Raw genomic sequence first — 25,184 nt, 5'->3', positions numbered from 1 at the left:
AACCGGTTTTGCTAAAGACCCAAACGATAATTAAATTTACATAGCTACAAATGCTTCCAACATCACAGCACGTTTTTGGTACATATTTATTTAACTACCAAAGGTATATTTATTGACAATTTAAGGACAATAAGTAGAGCAATAAACAGGAAGGTTAAGTTAAGTTAACCCCATCACATTGGATGAGCAACGTGGCTGCTGTGCTTGACAGCTGATCGAAAGCTTAACCATTAGCAGCCGAAGCCCTACATTTGCAGTGTTGACTTTATACATTCATTTTGCCTTTGGATATTACATCTATGTACTAGGTTTGTTAAACACAAAAATCGTAATGTCACTTTATCAAGTATGGTATTGTCTTCATGTTGGCCTTAACAAAAATGTATTTTTATTTATTAAATATTCTTGCTGGCTCCTACAGGTAAAATAGAAGGAGAATAGGTGTTTAACGGGGACCGCACAAATTAATAAAAATTATTCATCGATTTGATGGTCATCAAATCCGATGGACTTATATAATGTAGGTGTTCAAATAGAGTAAAAATTGTGGTTATTTAAAGGTAAGAACACACGGGACCGACGTATGCAACGTAAACAACTCGCTAACCCAGTTTTGAGGATGGAGTATTTCTGCTTTGAAATAAAATCACAATTTACTCATTATATTTGGGGGCATGTTCCAGCATGGAAGATACTCTCAGTATTGCCCTAGTGTAAGATCACCATTCAGAATTATGAAAATATTCAATCTGTAAACTTAAAAAAATAAAACTTCGTAAAACAGCGTTTTTTTGGGTAGAACTTTTATTTTATATCTAACTAATTTGTGTTTTAACATAAATCGGTCGTCCTTTGTGATTTAAATTTACGCACATGAAAATGTTTTTTTCAAATATCTTAATTTTTTTTTTTATCATATTCGTAGAGTAAAATAAAAAAATAAACATTTTTAATAAAAACATTATCAAGTAAAAACATTTTTTTAAATAATCATCATAACTCACAAATAATTGCCAAACTTGCCTCTAAAAGCATTAAAAATGTAATTCTTTAACCTTTCCCTTACTGTGCTAAAAAAATACACGCGTTACGGTGCTGTATAGTCAATACACATCTCAAAATAAGCGATTTAATATCGGAAAAATATGAATATTCATAGCTAATCGATTATGTTTATTATATTTTATATCAAAAGTGATAATAATTGTAATTTAATTGCTGAAAACATGAAAAAACCATTGACAGATGCTAAAGAAATGTGCGAGGGGTCCAACTCTAACGACGGTTCGCGGCCAACTGGCTAGCAGCGCGGCTGGCACAAACACAGCTGTGCGGTCGTAGGTATCGATGGTCTAAATCAAAACTACAACTGCAGAAGTGTGGATGTCTCATGTTCCTGCATAGCGAATTAAAGCGGGACATCAATAGCGTGTCATTTCCTCGCACACTCTTTGCGTATTTAGTATCACACGGTTGATTGTATTGGTGTATTTGTTCCCGATTTTCAACAAAAAACTCTGATTTTTAATTGAATTTGAAAACTATGTAATATATTATTTTTTAATTCAATGTATAACGGAGGAATACCTAAAATCTGAACCCAGAATTTATTATATTTATAGAGTTATTAAAGTTATTAGAAGCAATGTGTAGTAAATACACACCACAGATGAGGAAAGGTTAATGGCCCATGTATATTTTATAATTTAAAACACAAATAAATAAAGCAGCAAATATCCGTACTAGAAATTTGTTATAATTCAGGGTTGTTGGGTATTTTGGTCTCAAATTTTAAATGAAAAGGGCCGCGCAGTCGTTCCCCTGTCACATTCAATAATGCTGTGAAGCTCGTTGAATTTCACTTTGCTCACACAAAAGTACATGAAGAATTGTTCGTCATCAGATTATAATTCATTTACTAAAGTATGGAACTCTCCAAACTTTTATCTTTTTTTATTTATTAGAGAAGTGTTCTTCTCGCTTATTCATTTTTCTTTTACAAAAATATACATTTAAAAATAATAATCTTAATAAGTAGTCCTCAAATTCACTTCCAGAATCATAAGACATGACAAAGTTACAAACAGCAACTGCTGAGAAGTGAAAAACATAAATAAACATCAAATCTATCAATGCTACGTATGTAAGAACTAGAGACCACTTGTCATGTGGTTGTGTTGAGTGTAGTGATGTAGACCCGGGAATATTCCCCGGGGAATATTCCACGACCTGAAATAAATTCCCGAAAACGGCGAATTTATTTTATTTTTAATAAAATGGTTTCTACACTTCTCTTGGATGCTTTATTGAGTGTTAGCATGTAAAGTAAGCCTCATCTTTACCTCGTGATATGAAGAACAGCCTGTTGGACGATGATGTTTACTGGACAAGAGTGACATCATTAGCCGATGTTCTGCGACCGATTGTTTCCTGGATTACACAGCTAGAGGGAGACGATCCACTAACACACAAAGCATTGTATGCTTTTGAGGATATTGAGAGCAGTCTAAGTTAAACTCTTCCAGCGTGTTTTATATTGTTGTATATTTTATTTTTTATTTAATAAATATTATTCTTTTTGAGGTATTATGTTGTTAAAATCAAAATTCCCCGTCGAGGGGAATATTTCCGGGAATATTCCCCAGAAATAAATTCCTGGGAATTTATACATCACTAGTTGAGTGCAAACGACAAGTGTGCGCGTCAACCTAGAAACGTAGTAATGAATACATTGCGTACATCGGCGTACCTTCAGAGGTGTGGACAAAATAAAAAATCAAATATGCAGGTGAATTGAACTAAATCAATTATATCTAAATTGATGAAATTAATTACCTATTCATAAAATTAAAATGAGAACATACGTAATCACAAAATAGTAATAAAGTAAAAAGTAATCTATATTCTTCAGCAAATCATTGACAGTCAATAACCATGAACAAAGGAAGAAAAAGAAGCAAAAGCGGCTATGAAATAAGTTAGTATGCAGTGTTAGTTGGTGTTTAGGTAGAAATAAAGGCGGGGCGCTGCTGGGGTATATGCGATTTGCAGTAAGAAGGAGATAGCAATAGTGTAATATGATGTTGGCAATACGGATAGTGTGCGCGGTTTCATACTAATAACGGTTCATGGCCCTATTGTCTATGACCTACCTCCACGTCGAAGCGCCCTGGCCGCAGCAGCGCCGGGTCCAGATCGTCACGCCTGTTGGTGGCCCCGAGCACGATGACACCCTCGTTCTGGTGGAAGCCATCCATCTCCGACAGCAGCTGGTTGATGGTCTGGTTGGCATAGGGGTGCAGCACGCTGTTGGTGCGTTTAGCGCCCACCGAGTCTATCTCGTCGATGAACACCACACAGGGGGCACGCTCCTTGGCCGCCTCTGCAAAGAAGTTGATTTTTAGTGGCTGCAGACAAAATAAGGTTCCTGACAAATCATAGGGAGTGTGGCGAACACATTGCTCAGGGAGTGGAAACACGACCTGCAACAGCCATCTCAAGCAAAGATATGGGTTACAGTGCTCAGGCTGAATGACACCGGGGAACAGTGCCACGAACGGTGCCTCCTAGATACAGGGTCGCATCTTGGAGTATTTAGATCTTACCCCAGCACTCGGGGCTCTGCCGGGGTGGACCTTCAATTCCTTAGATACTGGTGGGACCAAAAACGGACCATTCAAACGAACAAAAACTAGGGGGCATTGGGGAACCTCAGGGGAGTGGAAAGTAGAGCTGAGGCTGCCTCTTTGCTCGTGGGGCCTTCAGAAAAACTCACAAAGAGGGACTTCCAACGGGAAAACAGTTACCGCTACAGGATCCTACGGGAGATCCATACGCGGGACTTTGAGGTGAACTCCAGAAACTCAAAGGAATGAGGTGAAATGGGCCCACAACCTGAGTGCTCAAGAACTGTGTGCTCGGGAACTATCCGTACACCGACACTGTGGGTTCGTTCTTCTGGCCAAAGTCATTTCAAAGGACGATTCGATTCCGGAAGGCGGTTTTTCACCAGGATGACAAGGGAAGTATCTACCACTCTAGAAGGATGATAATTGGACATGAAAATTTTGTATTATTTATTATTATTAAATTCGTGTTAAAAATTGACATAATTCGTAAATGCGAATTTTTAAGGCCTTCTTCAATTGGTTAAGACTTACTGAAGAGATCTCGAACCCGGCGCGCGCCCTGCCCCACGAGCACCTCATCGAACTCGGGCCCCGCTGCGTGGAAGAAGGGCACGCCCGCCTCACCCGCAACGGCGCGCGCCAGCAGAGTCTTGCCCGTTCCCGGCGGCCCTACCAGCAGGACGCCCTTGGGCAGCTTGCCGCCTAGTGACGAGAAGCGCTCGGGGGATTTTAGGAACTCCACCTAAAACAATTATTATAAGTTTAATGATATTGGCCTCAAAGTAAACACCTAAAAACTTAACTGTTATCTAAAGGCATTCGAAACTCTCCTCTTAGACAGGCCGCACTTTTTTGCTTACTAGAATAAATTCAAATGATTACTAAGCAAATTCAATCCATTTTCTTCGAGATTAAAAATTATACACTAGTTTAATTTGTTGATAAGTGCGAAATCGGGAAAACTGCCATTGCCATTATTTTAACCAATCGAGTGATCGCGTCAATAAGCAAAATGACAGTGCTCGACACTTTTAAGCTTTCGTTTTGGAAATTTTCCGCCCTCATTAAAAAAAATCACACCTCTGAATTTTAATATGAAGACATATAATCGTATATTGATTATAGTGCTATATAGCAAATGAATTAATTATATTTTGTATATTTATTATATTTTCCCGTTTATTCCTTTATAAACATGTGAATTCTGCGTATAAGTTATTTTAAAATTGCCGTGCTCAACACTTATTTGGGTCAACATTGAATATTTTCTATTTCCGTCTATTGTTTATGTCCTACTTGATAGTCACAGATACAAATATATATTACAAGACTTAATGTTTTATCCTAAACAGCTATTCTAAAAGTTGTGAATGAAAAATATTTTATAGAATTTATGTCAACTTGGGTTCGCGAACTGTCAAAATTAAATTCACTAAATTAGGATATTATAGAGGGTTCCCGAGCTAGACATCATAAGTGGAAGGAGGCTTGTCAAAAAGATAACACTCGTGAAAGGAGCTGTCGTCAGCATAGCTGGTCGATCGGCCGTGTGCATTAAGAATGTGGACAAATTTTGTGCAAAGTTGCACTGCGTAAACTCACACACGGGTTACCACTGCGGTATACAAAATATTTCAAAAGAATTCATACTTTTTGGAAATTTTGTTGAATATTTAAATTGGGATATGTTGATTTCATACTGACCCGAGTGGGATTGACCTAACTGTTAACCGACAAAACCAAGGATGACGTCATGTGTTTCCCCGTCAGATTGTTTTAGCGGGCTTTGAAAAATGCAAACTTTTTCAATTATTTTAACTATGAAATCGACATTAACCTTTCCCCGTGCTAAAAAAATCGCGTTCCGGTGCTGTGTAGTCAATACACATCTCAAAATAAGCGATTTAATATTGGAAAAATATTAATATTCATAGTTAATCGCTTATGTTTACTATATTTTATTTCAAATGTGATAATAATTGTAATTTAATTGCTGAAAACATGAAAAAACCATCGGCAGATGCTAAAAAACGTGCGAGGGGTCCACATCTAACGACGGTCCGTGACCAACTGGCTGGCGGCTAGCACACATACAGCTATGCGGTCGTAGGTATCGATGGTCTAAATAAAAATACAACTGCGGAAGTGTGGATTTCTCATGTTCCCGCATAAAACTAAAGCGGGACATCAATAGCGTGTCATTTCCTCGCACACTAGCATTGTCACACGGTTGATTGTATTGGTGTATTTGTTTCCGATTTTTAACAAAAATCTCTGATTTTTAATTGAATGTGAGAACTATGTAATATATTATTTTTTAATTCAGTGCATAAATGTTTAACGGAGGAATACCTAAAATCTGAACCCAGAATTTACTATATTTATAGAGTTATTAATGTTATTAGAAGCAATGTGTAGTAAATACACAGCACAGATAAGGAAAGGTTAATAAAAAAATATGTATTTATATACTGGTAATTTAAGTAAAAAGGTGAACTTTCATTTTTTTAATGACTGGAATTCTTTATTAAAAGACTGATTGAAGATAGTCATGAGTAGCAATTATTTAACGAAAATCATCACACAGACATGAACCTATTGACGCAATTGGTTTTTGGGTTATTATGCCTTGGTGAGCTTCGTTAGCCATCTTTTCAAACAGCATTACAGTGCTCTGATGATGGGCATATGTGTAGATTGTGTTTTTATGTGTATAGAAGTGATACCCCGCTGCATGCGTTAAACCTTTTAATATGGTTCTCAGCGTCTAGCTTTGGTGTAGCCGTCTAATACCAGATACCAAGAATTATTAAGCTTAGCCCCCTCGTCCCTATTCAAATTAATAGGGTCTTTGTGGATTTCAATTGCCTCCGTCATTAGGCACGCTCAGTGTATTTTAGGCCTACCCAGCACTCTGGGCACAAATCCAAAGTAACGGCTGGTATCAATTTGGTAGGCGGGTATGGGTATCGCCGCCCCGGAAACCATTTATTGGATAACCAACATGTTTGGTTCGCTACATTTGGTGACTTAGCAGGTGTGCCCAGGTTCATGGGGAGAGGTTTGTCTAGGTCTTGGCGGTGGATGCCTTTATTCACCTACTGCGTGGCGGGTTGGATCTTTTGACCACTCCAGCCGGACTTTCTCTCGACCCATTGCTTAGCACCGCAGCGGGAGGGATGGATTCCATCACTCCTGAACAAATAGACAAACCCACCCCTCATACCTTTTCCTTCCCGGAACTTTCTCTCCGTCCTTTTCTAAAAAGACCCACCACACAGCATCCCCAAAGATGACATAGGCCCTAGGGGAAAAAATTTCTCAGGGCCTCCTGTGTACAGCTAATGTCAAAAAAATATAACATAATATAATGATAATACTCACAACATCCTTCAGTTCCTGTTTGGCTTCATCAGCTCCTTTGACGTCGTCGAAGGTGACGGAGATTTCCTCAGGGTCCACCTCCACCTGGTTACCCAGTTGAATCCTGCTGAAACACTATCAATATGAGAACATCTACCTCTGAAGAATGGAATACCCATTAGGACGGCTGAACAGTTATTTTTACAAGACAAATAGAAAACATCATTATTTTGGTCTTTTCCATTACTATAGGATACAATCTACAGTATTTCTTTCTTAGCCTCGCACAATTGGCAGTAATGTTTTGCTTCCCCATGGATAGTGGTGCCATCTTAATAAGTAGTACCTCTTGTTACCGCCGGGCCCGTATCGATATTGTATCGACGATGTTTTATCTGTTTTGCAATACATATTTCATTTCAAACTTAGATCCATTTTTAATATCAGCTTTCAAGGGAGAAAAATAAAGAAACTTTGTATGTGGGAACCACTACATAGGTAATACGCACAGAAATGCCTTTTATACGTACACGTATGTTACGTACACCTTTTACAAGCCAAGTTGTTAACCCATTGGCCTCCGAATTGTTTGGCTAAAAAATTGTCCTTCACATCCGAATTAATTTTGTACCAAAAGTTTTAAGTGCAGTGGTGTACTAAATCTTACATAACTTTTAAACTAAGCATGCAAACGAAACAATCTTTTTTTAATTTACTTGTGCATTGAATCAAGGTATGTAAAAAATATATTCATTGTTTAAAAAAAAATAATAATATGATTAAACGAGGATATGAAAATTTTTTTTTTTCAAAAACAATTTTTTTTTCTTCATTTTTTATAATTGGATTAAGAAAAGTTGTACATTAATCATACTTATTACCATAATATATATTTTTTGCCATTTGGGCTCTTGTTAGCCGCCCACCATGCGTTTTACGAACAAGCTTGTCAATTCCCGAACCACACGCCATTTTGAAAAAATTCAATGAAGATGAAATATAACAAAATTTCAATCGTAAATATCAGGAAAAAATTGTACCAACGGAGTCCTGCCAATTACTACGAAATAAATGCTTGATTATCTACAGAGCGATTGGCATTTAAAATTTTAAACACAGATGTCAATAATGTATCCCTTTTTCGTTTTTAAGCCGATAGACATCAGACCCGTCGTTTGATTTTAAGACACATCGCCGCACACACGCCGGGACGGCGTCGTTTGAGGCCAATGGGTTAACCGAATGATTAAGAGCTCGCGATCTTTCGAATATTCATTTTAAAACAATTTCAAAATTTTTGTATTTCGTAGTTTAATTGAAAAATGTTGGCGCAAAATATGTGTTCTAAAAAATATTGAATAGGCGTAATCAATACATAGATGGCAAAATGAGTACTGACCTGAAGACGGAGCCACTGGCAGAGGTCATGAGGCTGACGAAGATGGCGAGAAAGATGACAATGGTCAGGAGTTGCTGCACCAGCTTCAGGTACTTTGTGGTCTTGGCGCCTTTCTGGTTGTCTGGACTTGTTCCTGCATGGAAAGAAATACAATCATTATGTACGGGAAAATGATGGGTTCTATTGTATTAAAATTACTCCGCGATGTCAAAAATAAACATATTATTGTTTACTAACACAGACCTGTGAAAAATCACGAGAAATTATATTATAATAGTATTTGTGAAGCTGAGAACATGTATAAAAGAAAATTTGTCCCACGATCATTGACTTTCAGAATAAGAAATATACCTTTCGAATGTTAGTAAATGACATTATAAATATACAAGACACGTTATATTAATACTAATCGAACAGCAAAATGTAGCATGGCTTATGAAGCAGATAGCCATTCAAAGAATATGTATGTACAAATGAAATAGCTATTAAACGGCCTGCTAAAGTATGTCCTCTGGACCTAGTTGAGTGAAACCATGCGCGTTTCAGAAACAAATCTTCACTCTATTAAACATTTAAAGCATTACAAGCATCTGTTAAACGTTTAAACAAAAGAAACACGCATTTCAGATAAAGAATAATTACATAATAAAATAATTTTGGGACCTATGTACGAGGCATATCCAGAAAGTAAGTGTACTGAGGCTCTCACGACCGAATGAATTTTATTTTCGATATGTTGGCTACACTTACGTGTAGCCTGACTCTTCCCCTCCGCAACGAGACCTGTTCAAGGTCAGTACGTTGAGAAGTGTCAACGCGACAACACATTTCGTGAAAAATGTCAATCCAATCTCCCGCCAAATGCGAAATACGCGGCGTTATCCGTTATCTCGTTTGGAAGGAAAAACCTCCGTTTGAGGTTTATAATGAGGTTAAAACTGCATATGGTGATAAAGCTATGAATTGTACAAGTGTGTACAAGTGGTATCGCGAGTTTAAAAACGGTTCTCACCTCTTCACCCTCCACCAAAAAGTTCAAAACCACAATTTCAGCCAAGAAAATCGTGGCATCCGTGTTTTGGGACTATCAAGGCATAATTTTGATTGAATATCAGCCTCAAGTGGAGACCATCAACTCTGTAAGATACTGTGAGACCTTAAAAAAATTGCGGAAGGCGATTCATAACAAGAGGAGAGGCATGCTGACAAAGGGAGTCAGCCTGCTGCACGACAATGCCAGACCACACACGGCCAACGCCACGAAGGAACTGCTTGCTTCGTTTAAATGGGATATCCTGAACCACCCCGCGCATTCCCTTAACCTAGCACCTTCAGATTATTATCTCTTTACCTCCCTGAAGCTGTACATGGGTGGAAAAAGGTTTTTAACCGACGAGGAGGTAAAGGAGGAGGTGGAAAAGTGGATGAAGGTGTTGGCGGGAAACTACTTCGAGGAAGGCATCAAAAAGTTGATTCCCCGCTTCACCACCTTCATTGAGAGGAATGGCGACTATGTCGAAAAATAGCTTACATATGTACTACATTAACCATGTAATTTTTTTGTTTCAATAAAAAGATTTGTAACCTACAAAAATTCAGTACACTTACTTTCTGGATACGCCTCGTACTTAATTGCTTGTCTGATATGATTTATACTTATCAGTTGCAATTTTGAAAATTAAAAGCATAAAAACAATTTTAGGCATTACAATTTTAAATCACGCACCTGTGCACCGACAACCGCAATTAATATGTTTGATTCATGCACTATTATTAAGTAGTGTACGCACAGGGGTAGGAAAAATCTAGATTTCTAATAAGAATGGTATTACCGTCACGTTTTGTCGACCATCTTGTATCAAAATCGTTTAAAAAAGATATGTAAAAACATAATTGACTGTACATACACTCAATTCAAAAGTAAGTTCGGATAAAGAAAATAAAAGTTGACATAGTTCAATTTATCACAGGAGTAAACATGTTAAAAGAAATGCGCTGTCAAAAAAGAATGTTGCAAATGCCCATTATTCTATATACATCACGAGAAAAGGTTGAAATAGGGTCTTACCAGCAATATAACCCTCCGCGAAGGCAATCTTCAACTTATCCCTGTCTTCTGGTTTCATAGCCTGGGCCTCCTCGGAGTTGAGGAGGCGCTCAACATTGGCGGAGCGGTCAGGAATGTCCAGCTGGGAGGGCTGCTTTGCTGATGTTACTCCTGAAATGTTAAATATATTAAAAGTGTGGACTAGAATATAGGTCTGACCAACGCGGCTGTCGCATATTATGAGATCTATCAGCAAGCATCCCATGAAGTTTCACAAAAAGGCATACATTGTCTCAAAACATGCCACATGGTGTGAAAAATTGTGTTGAAAAAGATAAAGGAATGAAGCGACAGACGGAGGAAAAACAAAGAATAAATTTTCAAATATAGCTCTGCAGACAGTTATTTTAATGCTGAATTTTGTTTTTAATGTATGTCTAATCATTTTTTTAAATTTTCTAAAGCATATGTCTTAAATGTATTCTTTTTCTTCATATTTTATATATGCACTAATTTAAATTTAACATAATTTGTCAACAACATCGCGCTGAAATATTTACTGTACATTCCTGTCACCTACCTCAGAACAATGGTAGGTTTATTTATTCACTACTAATAAATATATGATACATTTTTTTTTAATATTAACTCCACACAGGAGGCCCTGAAGAAAATAATTTCCCTTAGGGCTTATGACATCTTTGAGGATGCTGTGTGGAGGGTCTTTTTGTGGAGAGGAAGGAGTGAACATGGGTCTTGAAGAGTCCCATGTTGTAGGAGGGAGGAAACACAGAGGCCGGCAGTTCGTTCCACAGCCGAGCTGTTGAACTTAAGAACGAATCGTAGAAGCGACCCGTTCTCATGTGACAAATGTCAACCGTGTACAAATGTTGGGCGCGCGTTTGGCGTGTATCCCGACTACGCACCGGTGCCGAAGGGATCAATGACGCTAGTTCTTCAGAGCATCTTCCATTGTAATACCGATAGAACAAGGACAGCATACCTACCTGACGCCTGTGCTCTAAAGATTGCAGTCCGTTTGTTAAGATTGGGGAATCTATCAAACGGACCGCCCGTTTTTGCACAGAGTCATGGGTTGTTTTCAGGTATTTAGGGGCTCCGGACCAGAGATGGCTGCCAAATTCGACAGTAGGGCGCACTTGTGATTTGTACAGGGTCAGCAGTTGTGTACTATTAAAGTATCTGCGGGCCCTGTACAGTACGCCCAGCTTCTGAGAGGCCAGCTTTACTCTGGCTTCGATGGAGCCCCCGTACCTGAGCTGGTCACTTATAGTTACACCAAGCATATCAATGGAAGGCCTGTTCGGAAGATTGCTTCCGTTGAAGGAGACTAGATTATCATTTAGATCCCTTTTAGACGTAATCAGACAGGATTGGGTCTTTGAAACATTAAATTCGACGAGATTATTTTTACCCCAGGAGGAAATACTCTCGAGATAACTGTCCATTCTCTGCTTCAAAGCCCTCCGAGCCGTTGGAGTTTGTGTGCCCTTTGGGGGCTTGTCAAACAAAAAGCCATCATGAACTGTACTGTCATCCGCGTAACAATGAATCGGTGCACATGTCAAAAGGTCATTGATGTGCAACAAAAACAAAGTCGGAGACAGAACCGATCCCTGTGGGACGCCAGCATTTATAGAGTGTGAGGAAGAGGTGAAACCGTCAGCAACTGCCTGAATCGACCTATCCCTTAAAAAGTCAGCAATCCACGTACACAGGGATGTGGGAAGTCCGTAAGAAGGCAATTTGTTGACAAGTCCTCGGTGCCAGACCCGGTCAAAGGCCTTGAATGTATCTAGTGCGACCGTTTGGGTCTCACCGTGACGTTCCAGGCACCGCCCCCAAACATGTGACACATGCGCGCGAAGATCACCGCACGAGCGGTTCCGCCGGAATCCGTATTGACGGTCGTTGATAATTTTGTTCTTCTCGAGGTATGTGAGCAGTTTGTCGTTGATCACACGTTCCATCACTTTGGACAGAACTGATGTGATCGCTATGGGGCGGTAGTTGGCCGGGTTGGAGCGGTCACCTTACTTGGGAATAGGGTGAATGACCGCTTTTTTCCAACCAGAGGGCACAGTGCCACACTTCAGGGACATTTTGAAGAGCTTTGTCAAAACTGGAACTATAACATGTAGAACATACAATGGCTGATGCTGATAATAAATGAACATTTCTATCAATATAGATATATTATGTTTTCAAGAAACTAATGATTTAAAAAAAATATATATTTTATCTGAATAGTTATGTGTGATGTCGTATAATAATAATGATTGAATTATTTGTATAGCGTCATTTTCCTGAGAAAATCACCTCAAGGGTGCAAACTTTGCCTCGTGTACACCTACTTATTATGACTAGTGGAAAAGGGAAAGCAAGTCAACGAAACAAAACAATATTCAACGAAATAAAACAATATTCGACATGCAAAAATACATATGACCGATCTCAACCCTTTGGCTTCGAACTCGGAAATGCGAAATAATCATTGATTATTTTTATTTTTAAAGTCTAAATGAAACACTCTGTATGTAAGTTATGCATCTGTGCGAGTACTGTGAAGAAGTCAACTAAGAATGATAGACCCATACACCTAATGAGGTAGGTAATGTAAAGAATACAATCAAAATATGTAGCATAAATTTTATAAAGGTTCAACGCAATCTAGGTTATAATCTACGCATTCGTAGGTGGCGTTAATTTATTTATTTTATTAATCCTGCCGCCAAGATTGGGGGGCTGCACTTTTTTCGCATTGGCATATTGCCCGCCCCATTGGGGCGTTTAAACTTTAATCTATATAAAAGCATAAAAACTGTTTAATTTGGGGAAATATGAGGTGCAATACTGCACAGTAATAATCATTCTCAAGTATGCACAGATGTCTCAAATAAAAATTAGTATGCTGATGGGTTAAAATACACTTTTTGCAAGTTATGCTTTAAATATTGAGACAAATTATTTGTTTGCGCCCGTACATACGCAATATGAATATGAATAAATAGTTTTATCCGTATAAAAACTCAACTCTTTCAAGAAAGGCATACAAATACAATAATGCATTGGTGATTCTATCCAATATTGCATTTGTATATAGGATTGAGGTGAGTTGACGTGTTGTTCTTGTATTGTTTTGTATTTATTTTGCTTATATAATGCACTTGCATAATTTTGATTGACTAGATGATCATTTGTGGAAAAGTGTGTGGAAGGGTTTAGTTTTTCCTATGGGGAAGATTTAACCCGGACATAAAATCGGAAGTCAAAAGTATAATAATGAAAAAGTAATAAAATTAAAAATTTGATTTTGTGTGGTATATTTCGAAACACGGCTCCAAACAGAGACCAACTTCACAATTTGCACACCAATAACGACTCTCCCTTCGGATATACGTTTTCCTGAGTTATCTCGCTAGGAACAGCAGACCACACATCCTTTTGTAGGTCTAATCGTAAATATATAAATAATAGTAGAAGTCGTAAAAAATGCAATACGAAAATTGTAATCAATGTAAATATATAAATAAGAGTAAAAGTCGTAAAAAATGCAATTAATCAGTAATTATTGAAATATAATACTTGCAAAATATTTTTGTGTTATGTTAAGTTTTCAATAAGTTTAAACAGAAGAAAAGATTTGCGCAAACCTCTAAGTACGAGCGTCAAGTGGCGAATGGCGAGTGGCGAGCGCAGTTCGTTTTTTTTATCTTGTATAACGCAAATAAGTCAAAACGCGCGAGCAGTGTTTGGGTTGTCGCGGTACGATACACGCGCTGTCTGCGAACACCGCTCGTTCAAAAGCATTAAGTGGTTAACATTGATGTCATGGGAGATGGTAAAAGATGCATTAAAGTTCCATTTTTTCTCAATGTGCAAATTGACTAAAATAATATGTTATCTACGGAATAAATTTGTACTTACCCATCGTTTTCTTAAATCTTTGCATGACAGATGGATTCCTTTCTAGTTCAGATATGACCGTCCTCTCAGTTTTAAATCCTCGGACCTGAATTCCATACTTAAACTTCGGGGTGCAAAGGTTTTGAGATAAATAGCTGGCAAAATTTTCTGAGTATGATATCTTGGCATTTTTGTAACCGCGGGAAGTGTCCACATACAGACTGGGTGTGTTCATGACATCCTTCAATATCTTGTCCACCTTCGTCTCATTCTTGTTCTGCTCGAAGGAATATCCAGAAACATACGAGACATGCCATGGGTCAATCTTGTCAGCCACATCTTCCTTTGACGTTGGAGCACTTTTGCTGCGCTGACGAGCGAATATCTTATTGTTTTGCGTTACTCCCAGCTTTTGGAAGTCTGCCAATGTGAACTTATCACAGTTTTTGATGGCTTCTCGCAAACTGTTTTCACAAATCGATTCAAACTCAGTCCGACTCAAATCCGCGCTCAGCTTTTCAGAGTTCCTCTCCGGTTTCGAGACATTGTGTTTCTTAGGCTTGAACAAGCTTCCCGAATGCCTGGATGACAGCTGGCTCAAGCTATATAGTAACTGCGAAAGTAAAATATATATTGATAAGCAAGGTTAAAATTTCGGTCATTGCGCTATCGACTGTCATTGTTTCAGAATATCAAAATATGACGTAAATATTGCGAAACATACCTGATTGTGGGTGTTGAGGGTATTCAGAGAAAACATTGTTCATGTGAATTGTTATTTATACAGTTTTTACTAAGACGACGAAATTTAATCACGTCCAGGAAAATGATTATTTCACGTCAAGAAGAAGACATCACAAACATGGAAAATATCCCCACGGCACCTGTCGGCCAGTAGAATAGTTACTTTTTATGGCTGTTCGATTTGGCTGTTATACTCTATTATTCAACATTTAAAAATAATATGTACGAGGCCTTAGCCCCCTGACCACAAATATACCACTCTCCCCCTGACCAGATCAGACCTGATCCAGTCGAAATTTGTATAATTACGAAATGTAAATTAAAATGAAAATGTGTTTTGAATGTTATAAATGTTTTAACATTTTTAGGTAGTTTAAATTTGTAAGAAAGGTTGTAAACAACCGTTAAGTAAGGCTGTAAGCAGCCGTAAGTATTCAACGTCATATACTCTCCTATACTCCAAATACCAATCAATAAAGAAAACTAGTCAAATTCAAATAATATAATATCAGCGTCAAATTACCAAAATCAGTGTATATTATGTCAAACTCCATTTTTTAAAACGATCAGCGCAACAGTTACTAAATTTAGGTTATGTCTGAATTTGATCAATAGCTGAAAAGGGGAAAGAACACATTGAAGAGGGATCTCTAAGTGGGATTTTGATACGATTTAGTTTTGCTTTCTTTGTCAAAGAGCTACATACATTAAATTATTTTCGAGGAAGAAGGAATGCAAATGTCATGTCAAGAGTAGAAATAATAAAATGCTAGTGAGAATGAGAGATTTATGTTCATGATGCAAGGAGTGTGTACTAAGACATAGTTGCTTGTCGATACATACTCCATTTACATTACATACCCCTACATAATGGCGTGATGGTTAGTTAACATTCGAGTATTTTATGTGTTTTATTTTTTATTACCGACTTTCCAATAACCTGACAATATTTGAAAATCTTCTACTACCATAATAGTAAGAGTAAGATTTTGCTTGTGTCGTGATGGAGGACTTGACCCAAACGCTAGTCAACTTAGCCACTGACCGGTCAAATCATGTTTCTGTAGGAAATTTTGTTTCCAGTCATTAAATTATGTTGCCAGTCAAATTATGTTTCTCGTTTCTTAAAAAGCCCTTCCACATAGCATCCTTCTTAATGTAGGAAATGTTAAAAAATATACATATTTATGTTTATTTGTACAATAGCTTTGCGCAATTGCATTTTTTAATTATCTCATTTATGTTATCAAAAATTGATTCTTTATTAATCTTGCGTTCAATATAGATTCACAATACGTTATTATATCTAAAATAAAATGTATTTTAAAGATTTTTTTCAATATTGTATCTTTTATCATGTCTAAAAAGTAGCTAACCGAATAAATTATTTTGAAACCTACCATTAAAATGAATACATTTTCGGCCGTATGGTATCATTAGAGTAGAATTGTCCGGTTTATCTATGGTTTGGGATAGCAAGAGCCAGTGATATGTTTTCATCTCCGTGATCCTCATCCTCGCTTGTCGCAGTAAATTTCAAAATGGCGACTAGCGATGACGAGCCTATGCATTTATATGAAGTTTTTCAAAATTGTTTCAATAAAATCGCCAACAAACAGCCAGGTGAGTGGTTTTTCGCGTAATTTACCAAAATGCGCACCCAAAAAGTGATATCTCGCGTTGCAGTGATGTCTCGAAATGTGCAATTCTGTCTATGTTAGTGCGCGTGTGTTCCTTTCATCCTCCGAAAATCCTAACAGCTTTCGTTAAAACGCCGATTTATAAATCTACCTGTGTCAGCAGCGGTGAAATTAATTAAAACAAGACATTAAAACGTGTTTCCGCTGTGAATTTGTGACTTAAAAAGTATTGTGAATCATTAGGTATTTTGCTTTGTTTTGGTTTCAACTCGGATTGTCAAGTGTGGTTTATTCATTGTGTGCTGGATTCCTACTAGGCCTCCGTCACTAAAAGTGAGTCAAATCGAGCCTTTTACGTGTCTCGTTGATATGGAAGATAATCCAACGTGCGTAAAAGGTTCAACAGTGTTATTAAAAATGTATTATAAGTTTTTAACTTGAGCCCAGTTGTTAAAACTCTACTACAACATTACACATTTTAAAACCTACTCAAACATTTTCAAAAGAACATTCCGAAACAGGTAGTGGTAATTTTCTACCTTGTTTACACTGTTAGAGTTTTCTCAGGTATAAGTTAAAAAGTTAAATCCATTTTAAAGACATTTCGCCACATCAGATGGACTATAGTTGATAATATTATATTAGCTTGTTGAACATGTTGGCTTCTCGAGTAGGTAAGCAGGAAGCAGTATGATATGCGGCAAGCAGAGAAACACCAAGAATTAACTTGGTTAAGAAATGGCCTTGGGCGATACGGAATTTTTAAAGAAACCACTTTCTGTCTTTCGTAGAGCCATGTATTTTGTGTAACTTCTATTTGTCCCCATTTGCACAGAGTTCCGCTTGCTTTCTGTCCCGATATTATCTGCCTGAATTATTCAAGTCTGTATAGGTTGTGTGTCAAATATATTTATAAGTAATAAATAGGTACTTCGTGATTTTTATGTATTTATAGGAAGTTATATTATTAACGATTTGAAACTCTGTACCACCATGCCTACGAACCCGTGTACGAAGATTCACGCTTATAAAATAAGCAAATTGATCTTTTGTGTTCCCTTTTAAACCATACGGTACCATGATTTCATAAAAAATACTGCTATACTATAATAATATAAACAAATACAAAAATATTTTATCATTTGTTGTAAATAGGCACTAACTATTTACAACAAATGTCATTAAACTATCGAGTTCTCGTGTTGTTATCATATAAACAAAACGTTTATCACATTTTCTAGGAATAGAATTAAAATCGTCCAACCAAATAAACAAATTACGCACGGACATGTTATCTGTTCGGGAATAATTTAATCGAAACTAAATCAAAATGTAAAAGCAAATCCAATGAACATCATTTTCCGATAACTAAAACCTCAAATATATGACCATGCTTGACGAATTATTGATAAAAATAACTGCAGCAAGGATCTCATTCAAATTATACATTTTTAAAATCCAAAATTAAAATCGTTCAAAAATTGCACAAAGCCCCTATAATTTTGTTATTCTCGATAAAAATTAACTTTTGCTTATTTTTGAAGTCTTAATTTAGTATTCATATCTGTCCACGTTTCCGAGTGGTAGTAGATACTCTCAGTGCCGCCCTGGTGAGACACCACCATTAATTTATGAAGTTGCTTAATGACTTTCGTATTTTGAATAACCAGGTACTTCCCTCTTTCTCTCTCCACTCCCCCAGCCTCACATTACCTAAATTGGGGATGCTTTAATCCCACTGGCTTTGAGCATAAGGTAATCATGTAAAAATTGACGTTTTGTGTGTTGTTATATTGCAGAACTTTCTGCGTTTTTCAAACAACTACTATTTATGGCAAATATTGTGAATAATAATATTATATAAATAATAATTTATGTTTTTTTTTCTTACGACGGGTTGTTTTACAGAATTTCAATGTTATAATTCAACTTCTGTGAAAGTACTATTCAAGTTCTGTTATTATACAAGTACTGCAAAAAACCATCCCATGAGGAAATAATAACGTAACTTTCGCAGAACCTGAAATTTAAAGAATTACTAAAATTCTGTGAAAAAACTCGACCTTAATCTCAGAGATGAGAAAATTACGTTTGAGCAAATAAAATATGAATGAACTACTGGATCCCGCAATGCTTCGCTATTGCTAATGTCTTTCTCGGGCGTCTCCGACTTCTTCCACCATCCACTACTGTATACCACAATGATACTGTTAAAAAAACTAAAAGTACATTACGTCGATGTTAATTCGACTCCGTGTCTCATTCCGGTGCAGAGATACTGCCTTAAGTAGTCCTCGGGCGTCCCCGACTTCTACAATTCAAATCACTCTCTAAACACTCCAGGCACTAATAAGAACAAACTTCGAACTTTTCAGCGGTATCGGTCTGTTACTTTTCGATTTTTGCGAGCACAAACATACGCAGGCTGAGTTTTACGACCACGAACATACGCAGGCTGAGTTTTAAGAGCGCAAGCATAAGCAGGCTGAATTTTTATAAATTAAGAAAATGAATTTAAATACACTTTGCTTCCAAGATTCGATAATTGAATTCTCTTCCACGTGGTAATCTTTACAATATTATATTTAAACATGCGATATTTTCTAAATATTTCTCTTTCAAATGAATTATCTTTTCTACACATTGTTAATAATGCTTTTCTCTACCTATTGTTATATCTGTTTTAAAGACAGGGCACGATCTAGTTAAGTGAATCAATCAAATACTTGAGTCAGATGTATATGTATATACATATAAACAGAATGTAAATATATAAAACCATTTGTGTGAATTTGAGAGAAGCAAGGAATGTGTGCCAAGACAGCTTTGTGGCGTTCTATCCTCTCTGCCTACCCACGTTTGTTAGTTAGTTCATATTATTTATGTACATTATGTGACTACCGTATAGAAGTAAATGTAAGACTTTTAGCGATATATAGGTGTGTGGCGCCCATTATCTCCGCTTGCTTAAGACGAAACTAACTAACCTATTGGCCTCCGTGGTCGAGGGGTAATGCTATCTACTAGCAAGCCGGAGGTTGCAGATTCAAATCCCGACGTGCACAAGTACATTTTATTTGTGTTATTCCACAATATTAAAAATAATATTTTATTTTATTTTTTTTATTTTATTTTATTAGGAACATTAACAGGTTTATAACATAACATGCATAGAGAGAGAGAAAAAATAAGTAAAAGAATTAGGTTACAACCCAATAACCAATGTTCACATCATGCAAAAAAGATAAAGAAGTTTAAAAAGCAATAAACAAACAAAGAAAACAAAGAAAGGTTAAAAACAAAGAAATGTTAAAAACAAGGAAATAATAAGAGAGAATAAGAGAAAATGTATATATATATATACACGTATAAACACATACATACATATATATACATACACATGCATATACACATATAAATACATACGTACACACAAACATATACATAGTTGCATACATACATACGCATACATACATGCATACATACATACATATACACACGTACATTAGATATTAAATACAAATAATATGTAAGAGTGATAATGAATAAATGATTAATGTAATGTATTAAATTTAGAAAAGGGTTAATTATTACAATACTCTGTTAACAATTTTTTTAAAAGCTCCTAAGGTACTCCTAAGGTATGTAGTATATTTGCGGTACGTTCCGGAAAATATACTCTAGTATCGCCCTGGTGCAAAACCATTCAGAATTGAAACGTTGCTTGAAATGGCTTTGGCCGTGTTTGGTGACCAGATCTGAATAGCCAGGTACTTCCCCACTTTCCTCTTCCCCATCTCCTTCCCATCCCCACTACCTTCAGCTTCACAACATAGTCTCACTGGTTCCAGATGTTTGGGAGCAGTTGGGACTCATGTTCGGTTTCACATTAAAAAAAAAATTAAATTGAAATACTCCTTACTTCTTTCACATTCACACATCGCCTCAAACATCCTCCTCTCTATCACCGACTTCTGAAATTACCCAATTTGATTCACTTGATCGTGTCATCTTTCTCTGGCGCCCCCGACGTCCTTTACCATCGCTTTCATTGTGTACCTGCATGACTAAACCGTCTTCACGTCTCGTTTTGAATGTGTGTTTACGCAAAAATATTTAAATTCCAAAATTCAACAGCTCACGATGGAAATGATGTTGCAATCTGAAAATAGCGATGACCCAAGAATTGCGACCCTATGGGTTACCACCCACCGTTCGCGAGTTTTTAGTGAGATATAGGAACAGTTTTTTTAGTTGAGGCAGTAAAGAGTTCTACAAAATTTAATAAAATCGACTGGAAGTATTAAAATAATGCTGGCAAGTGCCTAGTGTTGTAGTCGAATATCATGTTAAAAAAATTGTACAAAAACTGATTTCCATAAAATAATAAATAGTATTCGGACTCTTTTCACTTATCAGACAATTAATATTTTTATTATTAACAGCTTTATAAGAAAGAAATATTGCAAATGAATGAAAATTGATCAAAACGAAATAATAATTCCACAACCAAGTACAGTAGAATGAAGTAGAAGTTGTACAACGTGAATTCTAAACTCCCCTCTCGACTGTTTTTGATTTACGGCCCCTTGATAAAACAATAATTGCGATTGTCATCATGGTTTTCATTGAAACATTTATTTATTAGAGTGGGCCTTCCAATAATAATTGACTGGCCGAGAAAATGACAAAAATGAAGAGAAATCGGCCGAGAAACAATAAAACCTTTTCCATCTAGATCTCTCGTAAACCGACGATTCTCAAACAGTTTCCACTTCATTCTACCTCTGGGTAATACATTTACCGACTTACCACCTGTATTTAAAAAATATTATTTATCAATATAAAGTTTTTTACGTGTGTTTTTCGACATCTGTCTCACTAGAGTACACAGACAGACGTATTCTGATACTTAGATTCATAACTAAACCAAAACACAAATTACTAAGTTGTGTACACTTTAAACCATGGAGACAATAGATAGATAATAGAAAGTGTAGGTACAGGGACGACAATATTATAAATGTATATGAAAAATAAATGCATCTAGTTGGATACTATAATTGACCTTTTTTTAAAAGAAAGAAACATTCTCGGGTTACGAATAACAGCGGAAAATGTTGCTTGTACAATGATGGAGGGCTGGGCTAGAAGGGGAATTTAACCCACCACGCCTGGGTCTGAACCCGATGCATCTACCAACTCGGCTCGGGTTATCGTTTCTCCACGTTAGTTGACGGGCAGGATAGAACTCAACATTTTTTCTCATTCCTGGTAAATACGCTATTTTCTTTAATGACGGCTTGCAAATGATTTTTACAGTATGTAGGTATTACGAAATCGAAGATTTTTGCCATAAATCCCAAAAAGCGAAATACAACACTATCCCAATTAAATATGAAATTGATTTTAATATTGGATTTAATTTCTAATTTGCGTTTTCTAAATACTAACTACCTTATGATTTACATAATATATATGAGTCTACTGAATTAAGATTTTCATTACAAGGTATTTATCGAATACAAATTAGAAATTAAAACTTCGATTTGATCTTGATGTCCGTCTACACGCAGCGAATTACATGTGCAATTAGTTTGTAAAATTTGCACAATCTGATTGCGAACAAAATTAACAAATAATTCGTTAGTTTAGTATTCGGCGCGGTATACCGTCTTGCTTACTTGTGCAAATTAGAGTATGTTAGATTAAGATTGAGCGTGAAGAAATAGTAACATTTTTTCAAGAATGTGGTTGATAGTCTGGAAGGCCATTAAAAACGTTCCACCTTCTTGTATATTATAAATTCCCATTACTGATATAGTATGTCTCTAAAATGATTATCTAATATAGTCTATTTACTATATAAGAACACGAGTAGATATTTGTTTCACATGATTGTACAACGTTTTTCTAGGACGTCCCTGACTTCTATTCCGCATCGCCTTAACTATAAAGCAGAATATCTGTTTATGTTCCCCACTGTAAACACACGATCTGTGAGCTTTGGCATCACGATATTTGCTCACCCCTTTTTGTCTGGAATCTCTAGGTCAAAGCATTTTAGTGAGCAGATTTTATTTTCGAGGTCCGAATAGTTTTAATACAACGCGAGTTGTCTGTATACTGTCTGATTCATTTATTAACAAATCAACGAAAGTGAGACAGTCACGTCATCGACTCTTTTCGATAGTACGCATTCATAGTACTGTCTTACTTAGTATAAATATTTCATTTTTACTGTATTTAGTATAAGTTCGTCCTTCTTCTTATGCTGCGTATACATTTGCGAGCCGAAACGCGAACCGAGCCTCGAATTACGGGAAAGGAACGAGGCAACCGCAAGCGGCGTTTCGCGCCATTTGTTGTCGATTCGTTTCTTTCCCACAATTCGAGGCTAAACGTATTCGCGCCATTACAATTTGTATTTATACCAGGGTTTCTATCAGAAATCTGTTCCTGACAACCTAGCTTAGCTTCCTTTGACGAGATATATTATTGAGATTATATATTTTCAAACATCCAGAGTTTCACAATATAACTTTGCCCATTATCTAAACGTTTCAATCTGCTCTAACCATAATCTATGTAGAATGTTTTTAACTCTCGCCCCACATTTTGGCCACCTCTTTTCCCTTATGATATTATTGTTGTGCCGTTGGGCGGGGGGAGTTATAATATAGTTCCTGCGTTTGACGTTTATGACCCAAAATGCGAATGGTACCACCTACCCATGTGTACGTACGTACGTCCTGTTGGAGCGATTGATACCACGTACTTCTCTATTCGAGACCGATTTAAACGGGTCCAAACTCCACAGAATGTTGTACAGAAAACTATAAAATATATTATTTATACTTTTACAAGGTGTTACGAGGCACACCTGACATTCTTGGTCCAATTATAAGGAACTCAACTTTTGACCATTTTTTAAACAATATAATCGCTAAATATCTTCTTATAATGAACGTCTTAGCCCACTGAAATATGTAAATAAAGCTTCAGATTTCGTTTGTCTTTAACCTATATGAATAACGAAGTCGGTATATCAATTGCTCTTTTTGCTCATTAAGTCCGTGAATCCTTGATAAAATTTAAGTGTGCTAATTCGGCCGCTTAATCCTTGCTGGCCAAAAATAGTTCCAGTAACACTTCGGTCTAATTTAACATTTACGTAAACAATTGCATACTTTTGTCTCCTACTTTTATCGTTATGGACTTGACGATTCATCTAGCGATGATGAATGTCGATGATATTTATAAGGATTTCCAGTATTTTTTAGTTTTTTTTTACTATGAATGTTCTTCTGAACTTAGATACCATAGCATAGTTAAAATATTTGCATTTTTCGAAGCCCACCAAAACGATCGAAATCTTCGGGGTACGAATGACGTCATACGTACTTCGGTTAGCAGTGAGGTAAATTCCTCTCGGGTCGGTATGAAAACAAAAAAAATCCAATTTAAATATTTAGCAAGATTTCTAAAAAACGTGAATTCTTTTGAAATGATTTGTAAACCGCAGTTGTGACCCGTGTGCGAGTATACGCAGCGTAACTTGGCCCAAAATCGTCTGCATTATTAATGCACGCGGCCGGCCAAACCGTGAGGTAGCAGTTTAAGTGCTGTTAGAACCCGCCGACCACGAGTTGAGTGTATCACGGTTTTAATCGTTTTACTAATTCTATGTGTATATATACAGGATGTATCGGCACGTACCTGACAAACTTTAACCAGCTATTCCTTAGCACATCTGGAGTAAAAATGTTATGGGCACTTCTGTCCGGTAACATTTTTTTTTAATAAAAAAATTATCATTCATATTTTCACCTCATGTCACCACTGTTTTATCCTTTGTCACAGTTTGAAAACCCATCTGGCAATATTTTATTCGAGTGTCGTTGAATAATATACGTACGTACCTACATTGGCGCGCTTTTACAATCACAACGAAATGGCATGGCACCATTCGTCTCATTTTTAACTATTATTATTTAGTGTGTATGAAAGAGCGAAGACGCTTTTTGACACACTTGCTAATAACAGCTGTTGAACATGATAAACAATGCCAATGACAGTGACGGAGTGTGGATTTTTTTATAATTTTTTGTTTTTAATTGAAAAAAAATGTTAAAAAAAGCTGGTTAAAGTTTGTCGGGTACGTGCCGATACACCCTGTATAATAAATATATTCAGAATCAGCGTTTGTTGATCTATCTGAACATGTTTTTTAGCCATAATATTTTTCGCTCAAGTACCTTATTTATAAATGATGATATTCAATCTAATAGAGTCTGGTAACATGGGAGGGATTTTTTAAAGTTAAAGTAATAAAATCTGTACAAAACTTAATATTGTAATATTGGTGATATTTTTGCTTACGAGCTATATATGGATCACGTATAAGCGTAAGCTCGTCATAACAACCAAGCTAG

General features: G+C 36.6%; 2 protein-coding genes across 9 annotated transcripts in view; one reads left to right on the top strand and one right to left on the bottom strand.

Moving 5' to 3' along the window:
• The window catches only part of YME1L (ATP-dependent zinc metalloprotease YME1L), a 29,542-nt gene extending 14,298 nt beyond the window's left edge, over positions 1-15,244 (bottom strand). The window contains exons 1-7 of one of the 2 annotated variants that reach the window (XM_089647738.1): positions 15,090-15,244; positions 14,387-14,978; positions 10,460-10,609; positions 8,392-8,524; positions 7,014-7,119; positions 4,161-4,371; positions 3,153-3,382 (exon numbers count right to left, since the gene is read on the bottom strand). In XM_089647738.1, the coding sequence (XP_089503864.1) occupies positions 3,153-3,382; positions 4,161-4,371; positions 7,014-7,119; positions 8,392-8,524; positions 10,460-10,609; positions 14,387-14,978; positions 15,090-15,125 (1,458 nt within the window). In that variant the 5' untranslated portion in view covers positions 15,126-15,244. The remainder of the gene's footprint in view (positions 1-3,152; positions 3,383-4,160; positions 4,372-7,013; positions 7,120-8,391; positions 8,525-10,459; positions 10,610-14,386; positions 14,979-15,089) is intronic. The other variant, XM_089647739.1, reaches the window with a different exon arrangement.
• Positions 15,245-16,590: 1,346 nt separating this feature from the next.
• Positions 16,591-25,184, top strand: part of da (transcription factor daughterless) — a 142,862-nt gene continuing 134,268 nt past the window's right edge. For all 7 annotated transcript variants that reach the window (XM_089648174.1, XM_089648175.1, XM_089648176.1 and 4 more), the window contains exon 1: positions 16,591-16,732. In XM_089648174.1, the coding sequence (XP_089504300.1) occupies positions 16,651-16,732 (82 nt within the window). In that variant the 5' untranslated portion in view covers positions 16,591-16,650. The remainder of the gene's footprint in view (positions 16,733-25,184) is intronic.

This window comes from Hesperophylax consimilis, chromosome 27, assembly GCF_061612785.1.
Source record: "Hesperophylax consimilis isolate HC1 chromosome 27, BYU_Hcon_1.0, whole genome shotgun sequence".
In the NCBI taxonomy this organism is placed as follows: Eukaryota; Metazoa; Arthropoda; class Insecta; order Trichoptera; family Limnephilidae; genus Hesperophylax; species Hesperophylax consimilis.
Note: the sequence above shows the minus strand (reverse complement) of the source record. Positions and strands in the feature narration are given on the sequence as shown.